At 35.4% G+C, this 24,136-nt stretch overlaps 2 protein-coding genes and 1 pseudogene across 2 annotated transcripts; all 3 read left to right on the top strand.

The window, feature by feature from the left end:
* The first annotated feature begins 3,867 nt into the window (after positions 1-3,867).
* Positions 3,868-4,524, top strand: LOC144967366 (histone H3-like; annotated as a pseudogene).
* Positions 4,525-16,201: 11,677 nt separating this feature from the next.
* LOC144967365 (histone H3-like) lies at positions 16,202-20,619 on the top strand. Its single transcript, XM_078904488.1, has one exon. It carries the CDS (start codon positions 16,843-16,845, stop codon positions 17,233-17,235), a length of 393 nt encoding a protein of 130 aa, XP_078760614.1. The 5' UTR covers positions 16,202-16,842; the 3' UTR covers positions 17,236-20,619.
* Positions 20,484-22,364, top strand: LOC144967364 (histone H3-like). Its single transcript, XM_078904487.1, has one exon. The coding sequence runs from the start codon at positions 20,864-20,866 to the stop codon at positions 21,254-21,256; it is 393 nt and encodes a 130-aa protein (XP_078760613.1). The 5' UTR covers positions 20,484-20,863; the 3' UTR covers positions 21,257-22,364.
* Positions 22,365-24,136: the final 1,772 nt, after the last annotated feature.

Consider the following 24,136-nt stretch of genomic DNA (forward strand, 5'->3'; position numbering starts at 1 on the left):
TACAAGAACAAAATACCAATCACAGAACATTTCGGGATGAAAACCCTTCCTTAGCCAATGACAAAAACAATAAAACTAGAATTATTTTTTTTATAAAACTAGGCTTTTATTCTTTTTTGTTATTGGTTGAAGAAGGGTTTTGAGCCCAAGACATTCTGTGTTTGGTATTTTGTTCTTTTTCGAAGATGTTATATTCATTTTCATTCATTATCTCTCACAAAACCATTACCTCCGGGTGGACAAAGGGTTCAGAAAAAACTCGTGACTCGGCCCATTATCACTCTTGATTTTGTGAGTTGACTGCTCTTCCAAAGAACTCTCAGGTGGGAGGAGATAAATACATCAGCTTGTCACTTCTTAGTTTTACTTGGCACTAGAAGGCCGATTTAGTACAGGCTCTTTTGTGTCTCTCCGAAAATAAGAGTTTACAAGTAATTACAGCACACGTATCAGTTTTCTTGACAATGGGATCTAAACTGAGCCAGATTCTTGGGTGAAGACAACTCTTTTTTTTTATTTTCTGGCTAGGAAAAAAGAAAAGTAAAAAGGAGGGGGGAGGGGGTTGGTTGGGTTTTTTTTTTTTTTTTTTTTTTTAATTTTACTTTTTAATATTCTTTTTCATTCATTTCTTTTTAATTGAAGTTAGGAGACTTCAAGGAATTTGTCAGTCATATTTATTTTTCCAAGCCGGATATTGTGATATCATTGATGGAGTACTAACAACGTGAAAATATTTGCAGGTCTGATAACCCATACGGTTATGGGCTCATTGTAGTAATGGAAATATTCTAAAACCACCGCCCATCATTGCATTCGGTTATCATACTTGATAGTATGTGCACGCCTAGTAATAATGATTGATTTGGGAAACTAGTACAAGTCGAAGTTGAATTGTTTTATAGATTTTTGCATTCATGTTTTATAATATGTCATGAATATTTTTTTTTGTCATGCTTTTATGCAGAATATTTTGTGTTCAAGGCATCCATGCCAATATTCAATCGTTACTTTGTTACTGAATTCACTATCATTTTAATTTACCATTAGCTTTTTACTTGTTTTGTTGTTTTTTTTACCCATAGATATGTTATATTGAACCAACTTTGTATATGTCAACAGATTTTATTTCTCTTTCTTTAGATCTGTGCAATGAAGAGACTGAGAGAAATGAATGGAAAGGGATAGAGAGAGAAAGAGAATGTGTGTGTGTGTGTGTGTGTGTGTGTGTGTGTTTGTGTAAATAGAAAATGATTACTCAAATTTATATAGACGCTCTTCTTCTGTTCCCGTCTCTTTGATATTTTTGAAGTTCTCTTTCTTTCTTCCATTCCTCCCCCTCCTTCTCCCCTTCCCACCAATTCATTGTAAATACCATGTCGTTATAAGAGAGAACTTATTGCACTCAAGACAATCCTATGATTGTTATTTGCTAATAATATGTAAAGAAGACCCAAAGCAAGAATAAAATCCTCCAGAAAGTAGAATTGCACTGTTGAAAGTAAGAATTAATTTTCCATTATTGAATTGTATAGAATTGTCAAATGAATTTTCAAAACGAGATTGATAAAATGTCAAATAAGGAGTAGGTGATGATAAAATGTCAAATAAGGAGCTGGTGAAATTGTCAAATGATCGTCGCATGTTTATTTTCTGATGCAGAACTCTAGAGTCCGTTATTGATGACATAGAATTATTTTATCATTTTACAATTTAGTTGCTTTGTTTGTCTTTGGGTGGCATTTTTTTCGATTTTTTTTTTGCTTTAGAGGGCTGTCCCCTCGGTTGAATCATTCGGGATTTGGTTTCTTGGTCAAGGCTTGCTGGTTGTCTGGTTGGGGCCTTCTTTGGAACTTCACTTGTTCGGAGTGATAGATAGGTTCTTGGACTTGTTTTCAATTACTGTCGGTATTTACCTAGTTGGTGTTTTGTGCTGTGTGTGGTTCACATGGCGTTGAATATTATCATAAATAGGATTCATTGATCATTGGGTTAGGGTCCATCAATATTCATCTGATTCCTCGGAAAATTGGCCGGACATCAGAGGTAGACTGGGTCTGGCCCCACTTCTTTCTTGATCAGAATTATTGATGATGGAGATTGGTCCTTCTTGAACGACATTATGTTGGAATCTGGTATGTCCTTCCTCTCTAAGGTTCAAATTATTGCTGAGTGCATTGCTGAGAACAGTTCCCATTAAGTCTGAAGCCCCAGTTGTTGTCCCACTTCTCTTGGTTTTTTCCTCAACCAGTACCTGAGCAGTCAAGTCTATAATCCTTTGGGCATAGGCATCAAGAGTGCTGCCTACCAGTTGACTGGCTGTGTCACTTTCTTCAGCAATCGTCACAATTTGGATGCCCAATTTTGTTAATTTGGGGGTGGCTTTTTGGCTCAGAGTGGTAAAGACGTTATCGGACAAGATTCGAGCAAAGGGAGCTAACCGATTGAGGAATATACTTTGGTCTTGGTATTTGATCAACCAAGGAATGATCGACTCAATTTCTTTTTGATAAAATTTACAAGCAATAGTTTGAAAGAATTCCTTGTATGTCAATTCTAAGTCAAAACAAGAACGATTGATCAAATTGAGAACTGGCATACCTGAATAGGCAGACCTCATGCCAAGAGTCATGTGAATCATCTTGTGTAATAAGTCACTTTTTCCAACAGTTGAAACATAACCTATTATCATTTCTTTAGTAATGTAATCCTTGGCATGAACCACAGCAGACAAGGCTTCAAATCCTGCCACTGGATATGGTGTGGAGGATGGTATAACCAAACCGAACATTTGAGGGACGAATTTCGGCATACTTTCTTCTACAAATCTGGCTACTCTAGCTGGATCTCTTTTGGAAAGTTGAAGAAGTGATAAAGTTGTTAAAAAGATGTAGTCTTTCCAGTCTATTGTTTCCGGCAAGGTTCCTTTGATGGTTTTCCATGCTTCAATAACTGCAGCAATCCAATCAGTGTTTGAAGAGGCCCCGCTTGATGCATCATGGCCTTGGTTCTTTTTATTGATCATAGCAAGAAGATGAGAGTTCGAGGATTGGTCATAAAATTATTTTCTGAATTCCACCGACAAAGAATTAGCACAAATAGATAAAGATTTAAATTTTAACGAAATCCACTTCCTCTTGACTCACCATGTCCAGTCCCAAACTCGCCGACTCGTGGAAGCTTGATCACTTGCCATTGGGCAACACAAGCACCATAGAAGTCCCATTTTCAATTCAGTCGATTCAGAGCGCGGACTGCAGAAATAAAAAGTCCGCAGTGGGAGAATACTTTCGCATTTTTCCTTTTTTTTTTCGCTTCAGAGCGCGGACTGCAGAAATAAAAAGTCCGCAGTGGGAGAATACTTTCGCATTTTTTCTTCTTTTTTTTTTGTCGATTCAGAGCGCGGACTGCAGAAATAAAAAGTCCGCAGTGGGAGAATACTTTCGCATTTTTCCTTTTTTTTTTTCGCTTCAGAGCGCGGACTGCAGAAATAAAAAGTCCGCAGTGGGAGAATACTTTCGCATATTTTCTAATTCTTTTCCAATTCGAGCTGAAGCTTTGCAAGCCCAATAAACAGCACTACTGCTTTGCGCTCAGACAAACCAAAGAATAGATACACATGCGAGTAAACAAATAAATCAATCAATAATTGAATGAATGAATGAATGAATGAATGAATTTGAATTGCTATACCTAATCTCACGACCACCAGCTCATTCTGATAAATATGAATCTTTTCATTCAAATATTTGTTTATTTGGTTATTTATTTATTTATTTTCAAATTTATTACCAAATAACCAAGGGATTACCTCCTAAAGTAAATGCTAACAACTTGCGTTTCCAAAGTGATCGGGTAACAAAATAAACTGGTAAGCCGATTGGCCCGGGCTCTCGGTAATTGACCAATCAGAACGCTGAGATAACAGGTATATAACACGAACGGGCCCTCTATTACGAATCAGTCACTTTCGAGTAACGAAAATCTAAAATGGCACGTACCAAACAAACCGCACGTAAATCCACCGGAGGAAAGGCTCCTCGTAAGCAGCTGGCCACCAAGGCTGCCAGGAAGTCTGCCCCAGCCACCGGCGGTGTCAAGAAACCCCACAGATACAGGCCTGGAACTGTTGCCTTGAGAGAGATCAGACGTTACCAGAAGAGCACTGAGCTCCTCATCCGCAAACTCCCCTTCCAGCGTTTGGTGAGAGAAATTGCCCAGGACTTCAAGACTGACCTGCGCTTCCAGAGCTCTGCCGTTATGGCCCTGCAGGAAGCCAGTGAAGCTTACTTGGTTGGTCTGTTTGAGGATACCAATCTGTTGTGCCATCCACGCCAAGCGAGTCACCATCATGCCCAAGGACATCCAGCTCGTCACTTCTTAGTTTTACTTGGCACTAGAAGGCCGATTTAGTACAGGCTCTTTTGTGTCTCTCCGAAAATAAGAGTTTACAAGTAATTACAGCACACGTATCAGTTTTCTTGACAATGGGATCTAAACTGAGCCAGATTCTTGGGTGAAGACAACTCTTTTTTTTTATTTTCTGGCTAGGAAAAAAGAAAAGTAAAAAGGAGGGGGGAGGGGGTTGGTTGGGTTTTTTTTTTTTTTTTTTTTTAATTTTACTTTTTAATATTCTTTTTCATTCATTTCTTTTTAATTGAAGTTAGGAGACTTCAAGGAATTTGTCAGTCATATTTATTTTTCCAAGCCGGATATTGTGATATCATTGATGGAGTACTAACAACGTGAAAATATTTGCAGGTCTGATAACCCATACGGTTATGGGCTCATTGTAGTAATGGAAATATTCTAAAACCACCGCCCATCATTGCATTCGGTTATCATACTTGATAGTATGTGCACGCCTAGTAATAATGATTGATTTGGGAAACTAGTACAAGTCGAAGTTGAATTGTTTTATAGATTTTTGCATTCATGTTTTATAATATGTCATGAATATTTTTTTTTGTCATGCTTTTATGCAGAATATTTTGTGTTCAAGGCATCCATGCCAATATTCAATCGTTACTTTGTTACTGAATTCACTATCATTTTAATTTACCATTAGCTTTTTACTTGTTTTGTTGTTTTTTTTACCCATAGATATGTTATATTGAACCAACTTTGTATATGTCAACAGATTTTATTTCTCTTTCTTTAGATCTGTGCAATGAAGAGACTGAGAGAAATGAATGGAAAGGGATAGAGAGAGAAAGAGAATGTGTGTGTGTGTGTGTGTGTGTGTGTGTGTGTGTTTGTGTTAAATAGAAAATGATTACTCAAATTTATATAGACGCTCTTCTTCTGTTCCCGTCTCTTTGATATTTTTGAAGTTCTCTTTCTTTCTTCCATTCCTCCCCCTCCTTCTCCCCCTTCCCACCAATTCATTGTAAATACCATGTCGTTATAAGAGAGAACTTATTGCACTCAAGACAATCCTATGATTGTTATTTGCTAATAATATGTAAAGAAGACCCAAAGCAAGAATAAAATCCTCCAGAAAGTAGAATTGCACTGTTGAAAGTAAGAATTAATTTTCCATTATTGAATTGTATAGAATTGTCAAATGAATTTTCAAAACGAGATTGATAAAATGTCAAATAAGGAGTAGGTGATGATAAAATGTCAAATAAGGAGCTGGTGAAATTGTCAAATGATCGTCGCATGTTTATTTTCTGATGCAGAACTCTAGAGTCCGTTATTGATGACATAGAATTATTTTATCATTTTACAATTTAGTTGCTTTGTTTGTCTTTGGGTGGCATTTTTTTCGATTTTTTTTTTTGCTTTAGAGGGCTGTCCCCTCGGTTGAATCATTCGGGATTTGGTTTCTTGGTCAAGGCTTGCTGGTTGTCTGGTTGGGGCCTTCTTTGGAACTTCACTTGTTCGGAGTGATAGATAGGTTCTTGGACTTGTTTTCAATTACTGTCGGTATTTACCTAGTTGGTGTTTTGTGCTGTGTGTGGTTCATATGGCGTTGAATATTATCATAAATAGGATTCATTGATCATTGGGTTAGGGTCCATCAATATTCATCTGATTCCTCGGAAAATTGGCCGGACATCAGAGGTAGACTGGGTCTGGCCCCACTTCTTTCTTGATCAGAATTATTGATGATGGAGATTGGTCCTTCTTGAACGACATTATGTTGGAATCTGGTATGTCCTTCCTCTCTAAGGTTCAAATTATTGCTGAGTGCATTGCTGAGAACAGTTCCCATTAAGTCTGAAGCCCCAGTTGTTGTCCCACTTCTCTTGGTTTTTTCCTCAACCAGTACCTGAGCAGTCAAGTCTATAATCCTTTGGGCATAGGCATCAAGAGTGCTGCCTACCAGTTGACTGGCTGTGTCACTTTCTTCAGCAATCGTCACAATTTGGATGCCCAATTTTGTTAATTTGGGGGTGGCTTTTTGGCTCAGAGTGGTAAAGACGTTATCGGACAAGATTCGAAAAGGGACAAACCCGATTGAGGAATATACTTTGGTCTTGGTTTTTGATAAACCCAAAGGAATACACTAATTTTTTTTTTGTAAATTTAAAATATTTTGAAAAAATTTTACAATTCAAAAAAAAAACTTGAAAAAATTGAACTGATCCCTGAAAGGAACTTCCAATTTTATCATCTTGTGTTAGTTTTTTCCCAACAAAAAACAAAAATTTTATATTTCTTTAGAAATTAACCCCTTTAAAAAGGGAGGTTCAAATCCTCCCATGGATGGTGTGGGGATTTAAAAAAAAACGCTTGGGGAAATTTTGGATCTTTTTTAAAAAATTGGAAATTTTTGGGTTGAAAAAAATTTTTAAAAAAATTTCTTCCCTTTTTTTTGGCAAGGTTCCTTTTTTTTCCAGTTCAAAATGGAAACCAATATTTTGAAAAGGCCCCGGATACATCTTTTTTTTATTATTAAAAAGAATGAGATTCGGGGTTTTGGTAAAAATTATTTCTTTTTTCCCCCCCAAATTAAAAAAAATTAAGTTTTTAAATTTTTAAGAATCCCTTTTTCTAAGCCACAACCCCCCACTCTAAAAACTTATATTCCATGGAAACCGCACCTTAAACCCCCTTTAATTTCAAAGCGGCGGCTAAAATAAAACCCCATGGGAGAATCTTTTTTTTTTCCTTTTTTTTTTTTAAAGGCGGATGGAAAAAAAACCCATGGAAATTTTTTGATTTTTTTTTTTTTTTTAAGAAGGCGCTAAATAAAATCCGCAGGGGGAGAATATTTATTTTTTTTTTTTTTTGTTAAGGGGATTCAAAAAATAAAAACCCCGGGGGGGAAATTTTCCATTTTCTAATTTTTTTTTCCCAATTGGGTTGAAGCTTTAAAAAAAAAACCCAAAACCGGGTAAAAACCAAATAATAAAGGATTAAACAAAAAATAAATCAAAAAATAAAAAATAAAGAAAAAAATTTGAATTTGAAAACCCAAACTCCCCCCAGCTTTCCCAAAAAAAAGTTTTTCTTAAAATTTTGTTTTTTTGGTTAAATTTTTTTTTTTTTAATTTTTCCAAAAACGTTTACCCCCAAAAGTAAAGCTAAAAACTTGCTTCCCCAAGTGAGGGTAAAAAAAAACTTAAAGCTTCCCCGGCTGGAATTGGACCAATAGCCAAAAAAGGTTTTTAAAAAAGGGGCCCTCTTTAAAGAATCATCATTTATCGAAAACAAAAATGGAACCCCAAAAAAAGGGAAAAAACCCCGGGGGGCTCTTAAACTGCCAAAAATAAAATCCCCCCACCCCGGTTAAAAACCCCAAGAACACCTGGAACTTTTCCTTGGGGAAGACTTAAAAGGCTAGTTTCCCCCAAACCCCCCTTTTTTAAAAAATTCCCCAGTTCAAGCGATGGTTAGATTTGCGTTTTTTAAAAAAATTATTGGTTGGGTTTGGGGTCCCAATTGTTCCCCCAAAATCCCTCTTTTTAAAACCCCCCCGCTCCATCTTTTTTTTTAAAATTGGTGGGGGCCTTTATAATTTTTTGTCTTCCCCGGAAAATGATTTAAAAAAACCCAAATTTGTTTTTTTAAGGGGGGATTAAATGACCAATTTTTAAAAATTTTTTTTTTTTTTTTGGTGGAAAAAAAAATTAAAAGGGGGGGGGATTTTGGGGTTTTTTTTTTTTTTTTTTTTTTTTTTAATTTTTAATTTTTTTATTTTTTTTTATTAATTAAAATTTTAAAGAATTTTATAATTTTTTTTTAACAATTTTTTCTTTAGGGGTATAAATTGAAAAAATTTCCTTTTTGGAGGGTTTGTATTAAAATTTCAAAACCCCCCCAAAAATTTGGCTATTGGGGTTTTAAAGTAAATGTTTATTAAACTTCAATTCAATTTTTTTAAAGTTTTTGATTCAGATATATGCATGAAATTTTTTTTTGTCATTTTTTAAATTCGTTTTTTTTTTTGAAGTTCTTTTTTTTCTTTTTTTCCCCCCTTTTTTTCCCCCTTAAATTATTTAAATACAATGTCGTTTTAAGAGGAATTAAAATTGATAAGACAATTATGATTTTTTTTTTGAATAATATTAAAAAAACCCCAAAGAAGGGAAAAAAAATCCTCCAAAATAGAATTGATTTGAAAGTAAAAATTAATTTTCATTATGAATTGTAAAGAAAATTTTCAATGATTTTCAAAAGGTTTAAAATTCAAATAAGGGGTGGGGATAAAAAGTAAAAAAGGGGGTGGGGAAATTTCAATGGTGCATGTTTATTTTTCTGATGCAAACTCTAAGTCCGTTTTTGATGACATGAAAATTTTATCATTTTACAATTTGTTCTTTGTTTTTTTTGGGGGGATTTTTTTTATTTTTTTTTTTTCTTTTAAGGGTGTCCCCCCGGTTAAACTTGGGTTTGGTTTTTGGGCAAGCTTTCTGGTTGTCTTTTTGGGGCCCTTTTTTGGAACTTTTGTTTTGGGGTGATAGTTGGTTTTGGAATTTTTAATTTACTGTCGGATTTACCCATTGGGGTTTTTTGTATTTTGGGATTCACAAAGGGTTGAAATTAACCCTAAAAGGATTCAAAGAACATTGGGGTTGGGGCCACAAAATTATCTGATTTCGAAAAAAGGCCACAAAGGAGACTGGGGCCCCATTCTTTTTTTGATGAATTATTTATGGAATTGGCCCTTTTTGAACACATTATTTGGGGAATTGGGATTTCCTTCCCTTTTAAAATTCAAATTATTCTGGTCCCTTGCTGAAACTTCCCCTTAGTCTGAAAAAACCCGTTTTTTCCCCCCTCCTTGGTTTTTTCCCCAACCGTTCCCGACATCAAGTTAAAATCCTTTGGCATAGGATAAGATTGCCCCCATTTCGTGTTCACTTTTTCCCAAACGTCAAATTTTTGGGTGGCCCCAATTTTTAATTTGGGGGGGGCTTTTTGCCCAATGGTTTAAAAATTATGGGAAAAATTGAGCAAAAGAACCATTGAGAAACTTTGTTTGTATTTATAACCAAAATAAAGATCAATTTTTTTTTGATAAAATTTAAACAAAATTTGAAAAAATTTCCCCCTAGTCAATTTTTTAAATAAAAAAAACGATTATTGAAAAAACTTGTCCAAAAGGCGACCCCAATCCCGATCAAAGGGAAACACTGTTTAAAAAATTTTTTTTCCCCCAGTTTTAAAATAAAAACCATTTATTCTTTGAATTAAACCTTTGAAACACAGCAAAGGGTTCAAATCCCGCCATGGGTAGGGTGGGGGAAAATTTTTAAAACCCAAATTTAGGGGAAATTTTGCATACTTTTTTTAAAAAAACTGGGACTCAAACTTTTTTTTGGAAATTGGAAGGTAAATTGAAAAAAGATTTTTCCCTCTATTTTTCCGGAAGGTTTTTGATGGTTTTCCCCTTTTAAAAACTAAATCCCCAAACAGTTTAAAAGGCCCCCTTGAAAATAGGCCTTTTTTCTTTTATTAACATTAGCCAAAAGAAAGATTAAGGGTTGGCTAAAAATTAATTTTTAATTCCCCCGCAAAAAATTAGCACAATGGATAAAATTTAAAAATTTAAAAGAAATCCAATTCCCTTGCTCACCAGTCCCTCCCAAACTCGCCAAATCCGGGGAAACTGACAATTTCCTTTGGAAACAACACCAAAATCCCCTTTTAATTATTTAACGGGACGCGAATAAAAATCCCCTGGGGGAATACTTTGAAATTTTTCCCTTTTTTTTTTTTTTCAAGGGGGAAATGGGAAATTTAAAAATCCCAGTGGGGGAAAAAACCTTTTTCAATTTTTTTTTCTTTTTTTTTTGGGCGAATTTAAAAGGGGACTAGAAAAAAAAAACCCCATGGGGAATTATCCAATTTTTTTTTTTTTCGCTTCAGAGGGCGGACTCAAAAAAAAATCCAGTGGGAATTTTGCATTTTTTAATTTCCTTTTCCCCAAATTGAGCGAAGGGTTTGCAACCCAAAAAAAACCCACTTTTTTGGGTCAGAAACCCAAAAAAAGAAAAAGATACACATGGGTTAAAAAAAAATTCAATCAATAAATTTTGGTTTAATAATTTAAAAATGAAAATTTAAAAAAAATTAATTTTTTTATAATAACTAGACCCCCAGCCCTTTAAAAAATTTAAATTTTTTATTAAAATTTTTTTATTGGTTTTTATTTTTTATTTTAAATTTTTCCCAAAAAAAAGGGTTTTCTCCCAAAAAATCAAAATTCTTTCCCAAAATATCGGGGCAAAAAAAAACTGGAACCGATTGGCCCCCTGCTCCCCGGTAATTACCAAACCCAAAAGTTAAAAAACAGGGTTAAAAAACAAAAAGGGGCCCCTATTCGAAACGTACTTTTGGGAAGAAAATTAAAAAAGGACAAACCAAAAAAGACTAAATCCCCCAAAAAGGCTCCCCTAAATTTTTCCCCCAAGGTGGGCCCGAATTGCCCCCCACCGGGGTTTTAAAACCCCCCAAAACAGGCCCCGGAACTTTGCCCTTAGAAGATAACTTACCAAAAAGGATGACTCCCCATTCCCAAAATTCCCCCCCCAGGTTTTTTGGGAAATTGCCCCGGGTTAAAAACGGGCCCGGTTCCCAACCTCCCTTAAACCCCCAGGGAACCCGGAAGTTTTGGTTTCTTTTTTAAAACCCTCTTGTGCCCCCAGCCCAAGGGGTACCAAACATGGCCCCAAGGGAAACCAGCTTATTTTTGTTTTTTTTGGGATAGAACCATTTTTTAAAAACTCTTTTTTTCTCTCCAAAAAAAAATTTAAATTAAATTTAACCCAAAAACCCTTCATTTTTTAAATTGGGTTAAACAAATTTTTGGGGAAGCAATTTTTTTTTATTTTTGGTAGGAAAAAAGAAAAAAAAAGGGGGGGGGGGTTGTTTGGGTTTTTTTTTTTTTATTTTTTTTTTAAAAATTTTTCTTTTTTATCTTTTTCATTTTTTTATTTTTTAAATTAATTGGAATTAAGGGAATTTTTCAGTCAAATTTTTTTTCCCAACCGGGTATTTTGATATCATTTATGGGGTACTAAAAATGAAAAAATTTTAGGGCGAAACCCCGGTTTGGGGCCCAAATAGAAAGAAAATTTAAAACCCAGCCCCCATTGCTTCGACATCCTTTTTTAAATTTTACCCCTTTTAAAAATTTAAAGATTTGGGAAAATATCAATCGAGTTGAAATTTTTTTAGTTTTTTATTCATGTTTAAAAAAGTCCCTGATATTTTTTTTTTTTGTTTTTTTTGAAAATTTTTTTTTTCAGGGACCTGCCCTATTTAATCTTCTTGGTTTCGAATTCCATCTTTTAATTTTTTCCTTGTTTTTCTTGTTTTTTTTGTTTTTTTCCTTAGTTTTATTTAACCCCAATTTTTTTAAGTCCCCCAGTTTTTTTCTTTCTTTTAAACTGTGCAAAAAGGCTGGGGAAATTGGGAAAAGGGTAGGAAGAAAAAAATGTGGTGTTGTGGGTGTTGTGTGTTTGAATAGAATGATTCAATTTTTTTTTTTTTATACTCTTTGATATTTTTGAATTTATCTCTCCAAACTCCCTCTTCTCCTTCCACCATTTGTAATACATTTGTATAAAGAACTATTGCACAGAAACTATGTTTTGCATAATTGTAAAGAAACCAACAAATAACCCCAATGATTGCATTGTTGAAAGTAATTATTTTCATATATTTATAAATTGTAAATGAATTTCAAACGATTGATAAATTCAATAGAGTAGGTATGTAAAATGTCAATTGCTGTATTTCAAAGACTGCATGTTATTTTCTGATGCGAACTCAGTCTTTGAGCATGATATTATATTTTACATTGTTTTTGTTGTTTGGGTGTTTTTTTCATTTTTTTTGCTAGAGCTGTCTGTTAATCATTGATTGTTTTTGGTCAGTTGCTGTGTGTTGGGCCTTTGGAACTTCATGTTGGAGAAGATAGGTTTTGGATGTTTCATTACTGTGTATTTACCTATTGGTTTGTTTTTTTCACAGGCTTGATATATCTATGGATTTAACATTGTTAGTCCATCATTCACTGTTCCTCGAAATTGCGAATAAGTAGAAGGACTGCCCCATTCTTTCTATCAATATTGAGATGAATAGTCCCTGAACGATATTTTGAATCTGTATGCCTAAAATAAATATTGCTGAGTGATTAGAACATTCAATTATCAAGCCATGTTCATTCTTGGTTTTTCTACCATACTGAGCAGTCAAGTCATAATCTTGGCATAGCATAAAGTCTGCACAGACTAGTGTATTTTAAATGAAATTTGATCCCAATTTTGTTATTTGTTGGTGGCTTTTTCTGTAATTTGCAAGGGGCAATGAATAACGATTGGATGTACTTTGTGGTTTTGATCCTTTTGATCGTCATTTCGTTTGAAAATTTACAAGATTATTGAAGATTCTGTTGTCATTCTAGTGCGAACAGATCAAATTAAAATGCATCTTATGGGATCATCAATATAATATCTTGGAAATATTTCCGTGAACATAACGATACATGCTTGAAATCTTGATCACAGACAGGTTCCTGACGGAATTGTGAGATGGTATACCACCAACATTTATGGCATTCGGAACTTCAAAAGGCTATCAGCGCCTTTTGAAATGAAGGTTTTCAAAATTAGCTTCAGTCTTATCTTTGGCATGGGTTCCTACAGTTTTCTGTCTTCTACGCAACTCAAATTGAGTGCCTTGTGATCATGGCTGTTTTTTGTGTTAAGCTAGAAGATTGGAAGAGCAAATTATTTTTTGATTCACAAAATAGAATAGATAATTTATTTATAAAATCAACATTTAATTCTTTTCCATCAAACAGCGATTGAGTTAATTGATGGCAAAACATAGAGTCCTTAATTCATGATTCAGCGGTGAAAATAAAATCCCAGTGAAATACTTCCATTTTTTCTTTATTTTTCTGAGCGACTCAGAATAAAGTCCGTGAATACTTGATTTTTTCTGTTTGTTTTTAACCGAACTTGAAAATTGTCAGTGAATCTTCCATTTTTCTTTTTTTTTTGTTAAGGCGAGGAAATAAAGTATGTAAATATTCGTATTTTTATTCTTTGCAATTCCTGATGTTTCATCCAATAATACACCTACTGTTTGAGACCCCGTCAAGATGATCTCTTATTGAATAAAAAAAGTGATGATGTATAAAATATTAATAAGAATATTGCTAACTAATTAGACCACTTTTATAAATTTCTTTCTTCAAATATTTTATGCTATTATTTATTCATTATTCAAAACAAGACCTAGAAATTAAAATTGCGTTCAAGGCGTAAAAATAAATAGCCGTGGGCTTCGATTCTATGATCAGACCGGCTCAATAATCGCATGAGTACGAATTATGCTCACACGACGCACGGAGAAATAAGCCGCAGGAGATTCCACCTTCAACCGATGTAAGTGCTGGAGAATACTCGAAACTCTCCGAACCTCCAGCTTAAGAATGCGCTCGCATTCATGCGAGAAGAACATAATATTGTGTGAGAATGGATGAAGCATCCACCAGACCAGCTCTCTTATTACTTCATAACGTTTAGGTTTTTTTTCAAATAAATTACAATAAAGACTTAGTTTACAATGCTCAGCGGTAAAAACTTTTTTCGCTGGAAAGAAAAAGGGAGGGTTGGTTTTATTTTCTTAAATCTTTATCATCTAGAGTAACAAGGTTAGCATATCGCCGGATTGTCAGAGGTGAAAAACGACTGATGGCCTAGAGATATTCAAACCACCCATCTGTAGAATGCTATAGATGTGGCTAGCGAGAGAATGCATTGTAAATTTGTCTGCAATTTGCAGCCCATCATATATGACGTTATACATTTTATAGTTTATTGTTTTTTTAATGATACATATGTGAATCTTTACTGCTGAAGAGAAATGAGGAGGGTGTTTTTTTTGTTTTAAATAAAATATCTATTAACTTTTGTCGCTTTTTTTATTTTTTCATCTCCCTTTTCACCAATCTGTCCATGTGAAAATTGCATCGACAATCTATGATTATTTGCTAATAAAAGCAAATATAATGTAAAAATTCTATGAATTGTTCAAATAACGTAAAATATAAAAGTCAAAAAGTAATATCAGTTTTTAATCTAACATAGAAAGAATTTTTTTTATTGTGTGTTTTTGTGCTTTTTCGTTTTTTTTTGCTTTAGAGGGCTGTCCCCTCGGTTGAATCATTCGGGATTTGGTTTCTTGGTCAAGGCTTGCTGGTTGTCTGGTTGGGGCCTTCTTTGGAACTTCACTTGTTCGGAGTGATAGATAGGTTCTTGGACTTGTTTTCAATTACTGTCGGTATTTACCTAGTTGGTGTTTTGTGCTGTGTGTGGTTCACATGGCGTTGAATATTATCATAAATAGGATTCATTGATCATTGGGTTAGGGTCCATCAATATTCATCTGATTCCTCGGAAAATTGGCCGGACATCAGAGGTAGACTGGGTCTGGCCCCACTTCTTTCTTGATCAGAATTATTGATGATGGAGATTGGTCCTTCTTGAACGACATTATGTTGGAATCTGGTATGTCCTTCCTCTCTAAGGTTCAAATTATTGCTGAGTGCATTGCTGAGAACAGTTCCCATTAAGTCTGAAGCCCCAGTTGTTGTCCCACTTCTCTTGGTTTTTTCCTCAACCAGTACCTGAGCAGTCAAGTCTATAATCCTTTGGGCATAGGCATCAAGAGTGCTGCCTACCAGTTGACTGGCTGTGTCACTTTCTTCAGCAATCGTCACAATTTGGATGCCCAATTTTGTTAATTTGGGGGTGGCTTTTTGGCTCAGAGTGGTAAAGACGTTATCGGACAAGATTCGAGCAAAGGGAGCTAACCGATTGAGGAATATACTTTGGTCTTGGTATTTGATCAACCAAGGAATGATCGACTCAATTTCTTTTTGATAAAATTTACAAGCAATAGTTTGAAAGAATTCCTTGTATGTCAATTCTAAGTCAAAACAAGAACGATTGATCAAATTGAGAACTGGCATACCTGAATAGGCAGACCTCATGCCAAGAGTCATGTGAATCATCTTGTGTAATAAGTCACTTTTTCCAACAGTTGAAACATAACCTATTATCATTTCTTTAGTAATGTAATCCTTGGCATGAACCACAGCAGACAAGGCTTCAAATCCTGCCACTGGATATGGTGTGGAGGATGGTATAACCAAACCGAACATTTGAGGGACGAATTTCGGCATACTTTCTTCTACAAATCTGGCTACTCTAGCTGGATCTCTTTTGGAAAGTTGAAGAAGTGATAAAGTTGTTAAAAAGATGTAGTCTTTCCAGTCTATTGTTTCCGGCAAGGTTCCTTTGATGGTTTTCCATGCTTCAATAACTGCAGCAATCCAATCAGTGTTTGAAGAGGCCCCGCTTGATGCATCATGGCCTTGGTTCTTTTTATTGATCATAGCAAGAAGATGAGAGTTCGAGGATTGGTCATAAAATTATTTTCTGAATTCCACCGACAAAGAATTAGCACAAATAGATAAAGATTTAAATTTTAACGAAATCCACTTCCTCTTGACTCACCATGTCCAGTCCCAAACTCGCCGACTCGTGGAAGCTTGATCACTTGCCATTGGGCAACACAAGCACCATAGAAGTCCCATTTTCAATTCAGTCGATTCAGAGCGCGGACTGCAGAAATAAAAAGTCCGCAGTGGGAGAATACTTTCGCATTTTTCCTTTTTTTTTTCGCTTCAGAGCGCGGACTGCAGAAATAAAAAGTCCGCAGTGGGAGAATACTTTCGCATTTTTTCTTCTTTTTTTTTTGTCGATTCAGAGCGCGGACTGCAGAAATAAAAAGTCCGCAGTGGGAGAATACTTTCGCATTTTTCCTTTTTTTTTTTCGCTTCAGAGCGCGGACTGCAGAAATAAAAAGTCCGCAGTGGGAGAATACTTTCGCATATTTTCTAATTCTTTTCCAATTCGAGCTGAAGCTTTGCAAGCCCAATAAACAGCACTACTGCTTTGCGCTCAGACAAACCAAAGAATAGATACACATGCGAGTAAACAAATAAATCAATCAATAATTGAATGAATGAATGAATGAATGAATGAATGAATGAATGAATTTGAATTGCTATACCTAATCTCACGACCACCAGCTCATTCTGATAAATATGAATCTTTTCATTCAAATATTTGTTTATTTGGTTATTTATTTATTTATTTTCAAATTTATTACCAAATAACCAAGGGATTACCTCCTAAAGTAAATGCTAACAACTTGCGTTTCCAAAGTGATCGGGTAACAAAATAAACTGGTAAGCCGATTGGCCCGGGCTCTCGGTAATTGACCAATCAGAACGCTGAGATAACAGGTATATAACACGAACGGGCCCTCTATTACGAATCAGTCACTTTCGAGTAACGAAAATCTAAAATGGCACGTACCAAACAAACCGCACGTAAATCCACCGGAGGAAAGGCTCCTCGTAAGCAGCTGGCCACCAAGGCTGCCAGGAAGTCTGCCCCAGCCACCGGCGGTGTCAAGAAACCCCACAGATACAGGCCTGGAACTGTTGCCTTGAGAGAGATCAGACGTTACCAGAAGAGCACTGAGCTCCTCATCCGCAAACTCCCCTTCCAGCGTTTGGTGAGAGAAATTGCCCAGGACTTCAAGACTGACCTGCGCTTCCAGAGCTCTGCCGTTATGGCCCTGCAGGAAGCCAGTGAAGCTTACTTGGTTGGTCTGTTTGAGGATACCAATCTGTGTGCCATCCACGCCAAGCGAGTCACCATCATGCCCAAGGACATCCAGCTCGTCACTTCTTAGTTTTACTTGGCACTAGAAGGCCGATTTAGTACAGGCTCTTTTGTGTCTCTCCGAAAATAAGAGTTTACAAGTAATTACAGCACACGTATCAGTTTTCTTGACAATGGGATCTAAACTGAGCCAGATTCTTGGGTGAAGACAACTCTTTTTTTTTATTTTCTGGCTAGGAAAAAAGAAAAGTAAAAAGGAGGGGGGAGGGGGTTGGTTGGGTTTTTTTTTTTTTTTTTTTTTAATTTTACTTTTTAATATTCTTTTTCATTCATTTCTTTTTAATTGAAGTTAGGAGACTTCAAGGAATTTGTCAGTCATATTTATTTTTCCAAGCCGGATATTGTGATATCATTGATGGAGTACTAACAACGTGAAAATATTTGCAGGTCTGATAACCCATACGGTTATGGGCTCATTGTAGTAATGGAAATATTCTAAAACCACCGCCCATCATTGCATTCGGTTATCATACTTGATAGTATGTGCACGCCTAGTAATAATGATTGATTTGGGAAACTAGTACAAGTCGAAGTTGAATTGTTTTATAGATTTTTGCATTCATGTTTTATAATATGTCATGAATATTTTTTTTTGTCATGCTTTTATGCAGAATATTTTGTGTTCAAGGCATCCATGCCAATATTCAATCGTTACTTTGTTACTGAATTCACTATCATTTTAATTTACCATTAGCTTTTTACTTGTTTTGTTGTTTTTTTTACCCATAGATATGTTATATTGAACCAACTTTGTATATGTCAACAGATTTTATTTCTCTTTCTTTAGATCTGTGCAATGAAGAGACTGAGAGAAATGAATGGAAAGGGATAGAGAGAGAAAGAGAATGTGTGTGTGTGTGTGTGTGTGTGTGTGTGTTTGTGTAAATAGAAAATGATTACTCAAATTTATATAGACGCTCTTCTTCTGTTCCCGTCTCTTTGATATTTTTGAAGTTCTCTTTCTTTCTTCCATTCCTCCCCCTCCTTCTCCCCCTTCCCACCAATTCATTGTAAATACCATGTCGTTATAAGAGAGAACTTATTGCACTCAAGACAATCCTATGATTGTTATTTGCTAATAATATGTAAAGAAGACCCAAAGCAAGAATAAAATCCTCCAGAAAGTAGAATTGCACTGTTGAAAGTAAGAATTAATTTTCCATTATTGAATTGTATAGAATTGTCAAATGAATTTTCAAAACGAGATTGATAAAATGTCAAATAAGGAGTAGGTGATGATAAAATGTCAAATAAGGAGCTGGTGAAATTGTCAAATGATCGTCGCATGTTTATTTTCTGATGCAGAACTCTAGAGTCCGTTATTGATGACATAGAATTATTTTATCATTTTACAATTTAGTTGCTTTGTTTGTCTTTGGGTGGCATTTTTTTCGATTTTTTTTTTTTGCTTTAGAGGGCTGTCCCCTCGGTTGAATCATTCGGGATTTGGTTTCTTGGTCAAGGCTTGCTGGTTGTCTGGTTGGGGCCTTCTTTGGAACTTCACTTGTTCGGAGTGATAGATAGGTTCTTGGACTTGTTTTCAATTACTGTCGGTATTTACCTAGTTGGTGTTTTGTGCTGTGTGTGGTTCACATGGCGTTGAATATTATCATAAATAGGATTCATTGATCATTGGGTTAGGGTCCATCAATATTCATCTGATTCCTCGGAAAATTGGCCGGACATCAGAGGTAGACTGGGTCTGGCCCCACTTCTTTCTTGATCAGAATTATTGATGATGGAGATTGGTCCTTCTTGAACGACATTATGTTGGAATCTGGTATGTCCTTCCTCTCTAAGGTTCAAATTATTGCTGAGTGCATTGCTGAGAACAGTTCCCATTAAGTCTGAAGCCCCAGTTGTTGTCCCACTTCTCTTGGTTTTTTCCTCAACCAGTACCTGAGCAGTCAAGTCTATAATCCTTTGGGCATAGGCATCAAGAGTGCTGCCTACCAGTTGACTGGCTGTGTCACTTTCTTCAGCAATCGTCACAATTTGGATGCCCAATTTTGTTAATTTGGGGGTGGCTTTTTGGCTCAGAGTGGTAAAGACGTTATCGGACAAGATTCGAGCAAAGGGAGCTAACCGATTGAGGAATATACTTTGGTCTTGGTATTTGATCAACCAAGGAATGATCGACTCAATTTCTTTTTGATAAAATTTACAAGCAATAGTTTGAAAGAATTCCTTGTATGTCAATTCTAAGTCAAAACAAGAACGATTGATCAAATTGAGAACTGGCATACCTGAATAGGCAGACCTCATGCCAAGAGTCATGTGAATCATCTTGTGTAATAAGTCACTTTTTCCAACAGTTGAAACATAACCTATTATCATTTCTTTAGTAATGTAATCCTTGGCATGAACCACAGCAGACAAGGCTTCAAATCCTGCCACTGGATATGGTGTGGAGGATGGTATAACCAAACCGAACATTTGAGGGACGAATTTCGGCATACTTTCTTCTACAAATCTGGCTACTCTAGCTGGATCTCTTTTGGAAAGTTGAAGAAGTGATAAAGTTGTTAAAAAGATGTAGTCTTTCCAGTCTATTGTTTCCGGCAAGGTTCCTTTGATGGTTTTCCATGCTTCAATAACTGCAGCAATCCAATCAGTGTTTGAAGAGGCCCCGCTTGATGCATCATGGCCTTGGTTCTTTTTATTGATCATAGCAAGAAGATGAGAGTTCGAGGATTGGTCATAAAATTATTTTCTGAATTCCACCGACAAAGAATTAGCACAAATAGATAAAGATTTAAATTTTAACGAAATCCACTTCCTCTTGACTCACCATGTCCAGTCCCAAACTCGCCGACTCGTGGAAGCTTGATCACTTGCCATTGGGCAACACAAGCACCATAGAAGTCCCATTTTCAATTCAGTCGATTCAGAGCGCGGACTGCAGAAATAAAAAGTCCGCAGTGGGAGAATACTTTCGCATTTTTCCTTTTTTTTTTCGCTTCAGAGCGCGGACTGCAGAAATAAAAAGTCCGCAGTGGGAGAATACTTTCGCATTTTTTCTTCTTTTTTTTTTGTCGATTCAGAGCGCGGACTGCAGAAATAAAAAGTCCGCAGTGGGAGAATACTTTCGCATTTTTCCTTTTTTTTTTTCGCTTCAGAGCGCGGACTGCAGAAATAAAAAGTCCGCAGTGGGAGAATACTTTCGCATATTTTCTAATTCTTTTCCAATTCGAGCTGAAGCTTTGCAAGCCCAATAAACAGCACTACTGCTTTGCGCTCAGACAAACCAAAGAATAGATACACATGCGAGTAAACAAATAAATCAATCAATAATAATGAATGAATGAATGAATTGAATGAATGAATTTGAATTGCTATACCTAATCTCACGACCACCAGCTCATTCTGATAAATATGAATCTTTTCATTCAAATATTTGTTTATTTGGTTATTTATTTATTTATTTTCAAATTTATTACCAAATAACCAAGGGATTACCTCCTAAAGTAAATGCTAACAACTTGCGTTTCCAAAGTGATCGGGTAACAAAATAAACTGGTAAGCCGATTGGCCCGGGCTCTCGGTAATTGACCAATCAGAACGCTGAGATAACAGGTATATAACACGAACGGGCCCTCTATTACGAATCAGTCACTTTCGAGTAACGAAAATCTAAAATGGCACGTACCAAACAAACCGCACGTAAATCCACCGGAGGAAAGGCTCCTCGTAAGCAGCTGGCCACCAAGGCTGCCAGGAAGTCTGCCCCAGCCACCGGCGGTGTCAAGAAACCCCACAGATACAGGCCTGGAACTGTTGCCTTGAGAGAGATCAGACGTTACCAGAAGAGCACTGAGCTCCTCATCCGCAAACTCCCCTTCCAGCGTTTGGTGAGAGAAATTGCCCAGGACTTCAAGACTGACCTGCGCTTCCAGAGCTCTGCCGTTATGGCCCTGCAGGAAGCCAGTGAAGCTTACTTGGTTGGTCTGTTTGAGGATACCAATCTGTGTGCCATCCACGCCAAGCGAGTCACCATCATGCCCAAGGACATCCAGCTCGTCACTTCTTAGTTTTACTTGGCACTAGAAGGCCGATTTAGTACAGGCTCTTTTGTGTCTCTCCGAAAATAAGAGTTTACAAGTAATTACAGCACACGTATCAGTTTTCTTGACAATGGGATCTAAACTGAGCCAGATTCTTGGGTGAAGACAACTCTTTTTTTTTATTTTCTGGCTAGGAAAAAAGAAAAGTAAAAAGGAGGGGGGAGGGGGTTGGTTGGGTTTTTTTTTTTTTTTTTTTTTTTTAATTTTACTTTTTAATATTCTTTTTCATTCATTTCTTTTTAATTGAAGTTAGGAGACTTCAAGGAATTTGTCAGTCATATTTATTTTTCCAAGCCGGATATTGTGATATCATTGATGGAGTACTAACAACGTGAAAATATTTGCAGGTCTGATAACCCATACGGTTATGGGCTCATTGTAGTAATGGAAATATTCTAAAACCACCGCCCATCATTGCATTCGGTTATCATACTTGATAGTATGTGCACGCCTAGTAATAATGATTGATTTGGGAAACTAGTACAAGTCGAAGTTGAATTGTTTTATAGATTTTTGCATTCATGTTTTATAATATGTCATGAATATTTTTTTTTGTCATGCTTTTATGCAGAATATTTTGTGTTCAAGGCATCCATGCCAATATTCAATCGTTACTTTGTTACTGAATTCACTATCATTTTAATTTACCATTAGCTTTTTACTTGTTTTGTTGTTTTTTTTACCCATAGATATGTTATATTGAACCAACTTTGTATATGTCAACAGATTTTATTTCTTTCTTTAGATCTGTGCAATGAAGAGACTGAGAGAAATGAATGGAAAGGGATAGAGAGAGAAAGAGAATGTGTGTGTGTGTGTGTGTGTGTGTGTGTGTGTGTTTGTGTAAATAGAAAATGATTACTCAAATTTATATAGACGCTCTTCTTCTGTTCCCGTCTCTTTGATATTTTTGAAGTTCTCTTTCTTTCTTCCATTCCTCCCCCTCCTTCTCCCCCTTCCCACCAATTCATTGTAAATACCATGTCGTTATAAGAGAGAACTTATTGCACTCAAGACAATCCTATGATTGTTATTTGCTAATAATATGTAAAGAAGACCCAAAGCAAGAATAAAATCCTCCAGAAAGTAGAATTGCACTGTTGAAAGTAAGAATTAATTTTCCATTATTGAATTGTATAGAATTGTCAAATGAATTTTCAAAACGAGATTGATAAAATGTCAAATAAGGAGTAGGTGATGATAAAATGTCAAATAAGGAGCTGGTGAAATTGTCAAATGATCGTCGCATGTTTATTTTCTGATGCAGAACTCTAGAGTCCGTTATTGATGACATAGAATTATTTTATCATTTTACAATTTAGTTGCTTTGTTTGTCAAACACATAACGGCCAACTGTCCTGATAAAATCATGACTGTCCCAATTTGGCAATCTGAGAGAAAAATTAAAGAAGAAAAAAAAAATTTTTTTTAAAAGACTGTTTATGTGTATGGAAATTACTCTTGCATTTCCCAGGGTTATGCTTTTTTGACTAGCAAATTAAAACAAGGAACAAGAAAAATCTCTAAATGTAGATAGATTATATTATATTATGATATTCCGAACATGCTGCTGTGTGGGATCATGACAATATTGTGAGTAAGTGTGTCCGGTTTTAACTAACTCAACCCTAACACCGACTATATCAGTAGTTTACCTGGGTTACTTTTACCCCATGCCTATTTATTACATTTTTCTGAGACATATTATAGACGTAGTATCAAAGCTGTTTTTAGCTTCTGCATGTAAATGATAGTTGAATAAAACAATCTATGTACATGCTCATTTTTAATACTTTTTTTTCCAATTTTGAAAAGTAGCAAAAATCTCTAGGATTTAGTGAGTTAACTCTTTGAAAAGTTGGCCGCTATGCTAACTGATATACAAGTATATATACTTGGTTATTTTCTCTTGGGATCAACCATAAAGTTCATCGCAAAAAGAAGAATCTCCACATCCCATAGCTATGTATGAATGTATTAGCTGTGAGTACATGTTTTCTTTTTGTCTGTTCAGTCATCATCCAAATCATCTTTATCACCATCACCATATTGCCATGCAATGATCAAATTCTAGATTTGATATCATGCTGTAAATCACATTTTATAAAAAATAAAACATATGCCTTTTTTACACAGTGATGAAATAAATTTCTTATGAAACTGAAATCACACTAAAATAATTAATTTAACTGCTGGCACCAATATTGCATAAGTTTGTGGTACCTTTACTCAGTTACTAAATAAAGTAGAAGAAGGCTTTTCTTAGCATTCACTATACTCGCTTTGCAAATATAATAATAATGATAAGAATAATAATAATGATGATGATGATAATAATAATATTGATGATAAAGTACTTTTTTGTAACGCTATGTATTGCAACCTGACGTAACTCACTCACATTGCATTAAGATCTCTACAGCAGTTGCCCTGACTAAATAACATTTGATGATTTGGCAAATAAATACTGAAAAATATTAAATAAGATAATTTAATTGTCAAGCAGAAAGCATCTATGATCAAAACAGATAAGTGATGTTTATGTTTTTTGCTAAACTTTATCATAATTCAATTGAAAATTTTATTATTCAGTCAATATTTTAAAAGCAAGATGATGCAAACAGAATGCAGTTCAAATGGTGCCGAAATTTTCTCAGAATGCGAACTACAATCCGGAAAATATGCTTTTAAGTTATAATTTTGTCTTGTTTTTTACTAGAATCATTATTAACTCCCCTCTGTTTTGATTGTGATAATGTCAGATTTTCCATTTGTAATGGTAACCCTTGTATAAAGTACACCCATGAGTATTATACATTTTAATATTAGTTCTCTAGTTTTTGATGC

The sequence above is a fragment of the Berghia stephanieae genome, chromosome 3 (genome assembly GCF_034508935.2).
Source record: "Berghia stephanieae isolate SIO BIC M18660-M18661 chromosome 3, UCSD_Bste_1.3, whole genome shotgun sequence".
Taxonomy (NCBI): Eukaryota; Metazoa; Mollusca; class Gastropoda; order Nudibranchia; family Aeolidiidae; genus Berghia; species Berghia stephanieae.

Excerpts from the sequence above, each read along its gene's own strand:
- LOC144967364 (XM_078904487.1), top strand. The coding sequence starts at position 20,864 with ATGGCACGTACCAAACAAACCGCACGTAAATCCACCGGAGGAAAGGCT.
- LOC144967365 (XM_078904488.1), top strand. The coding sequence starts at position 16,843 with ATGGCACGTACCAAACAAACCGCACGTAAATCCACCGGAGGAAAGGCT.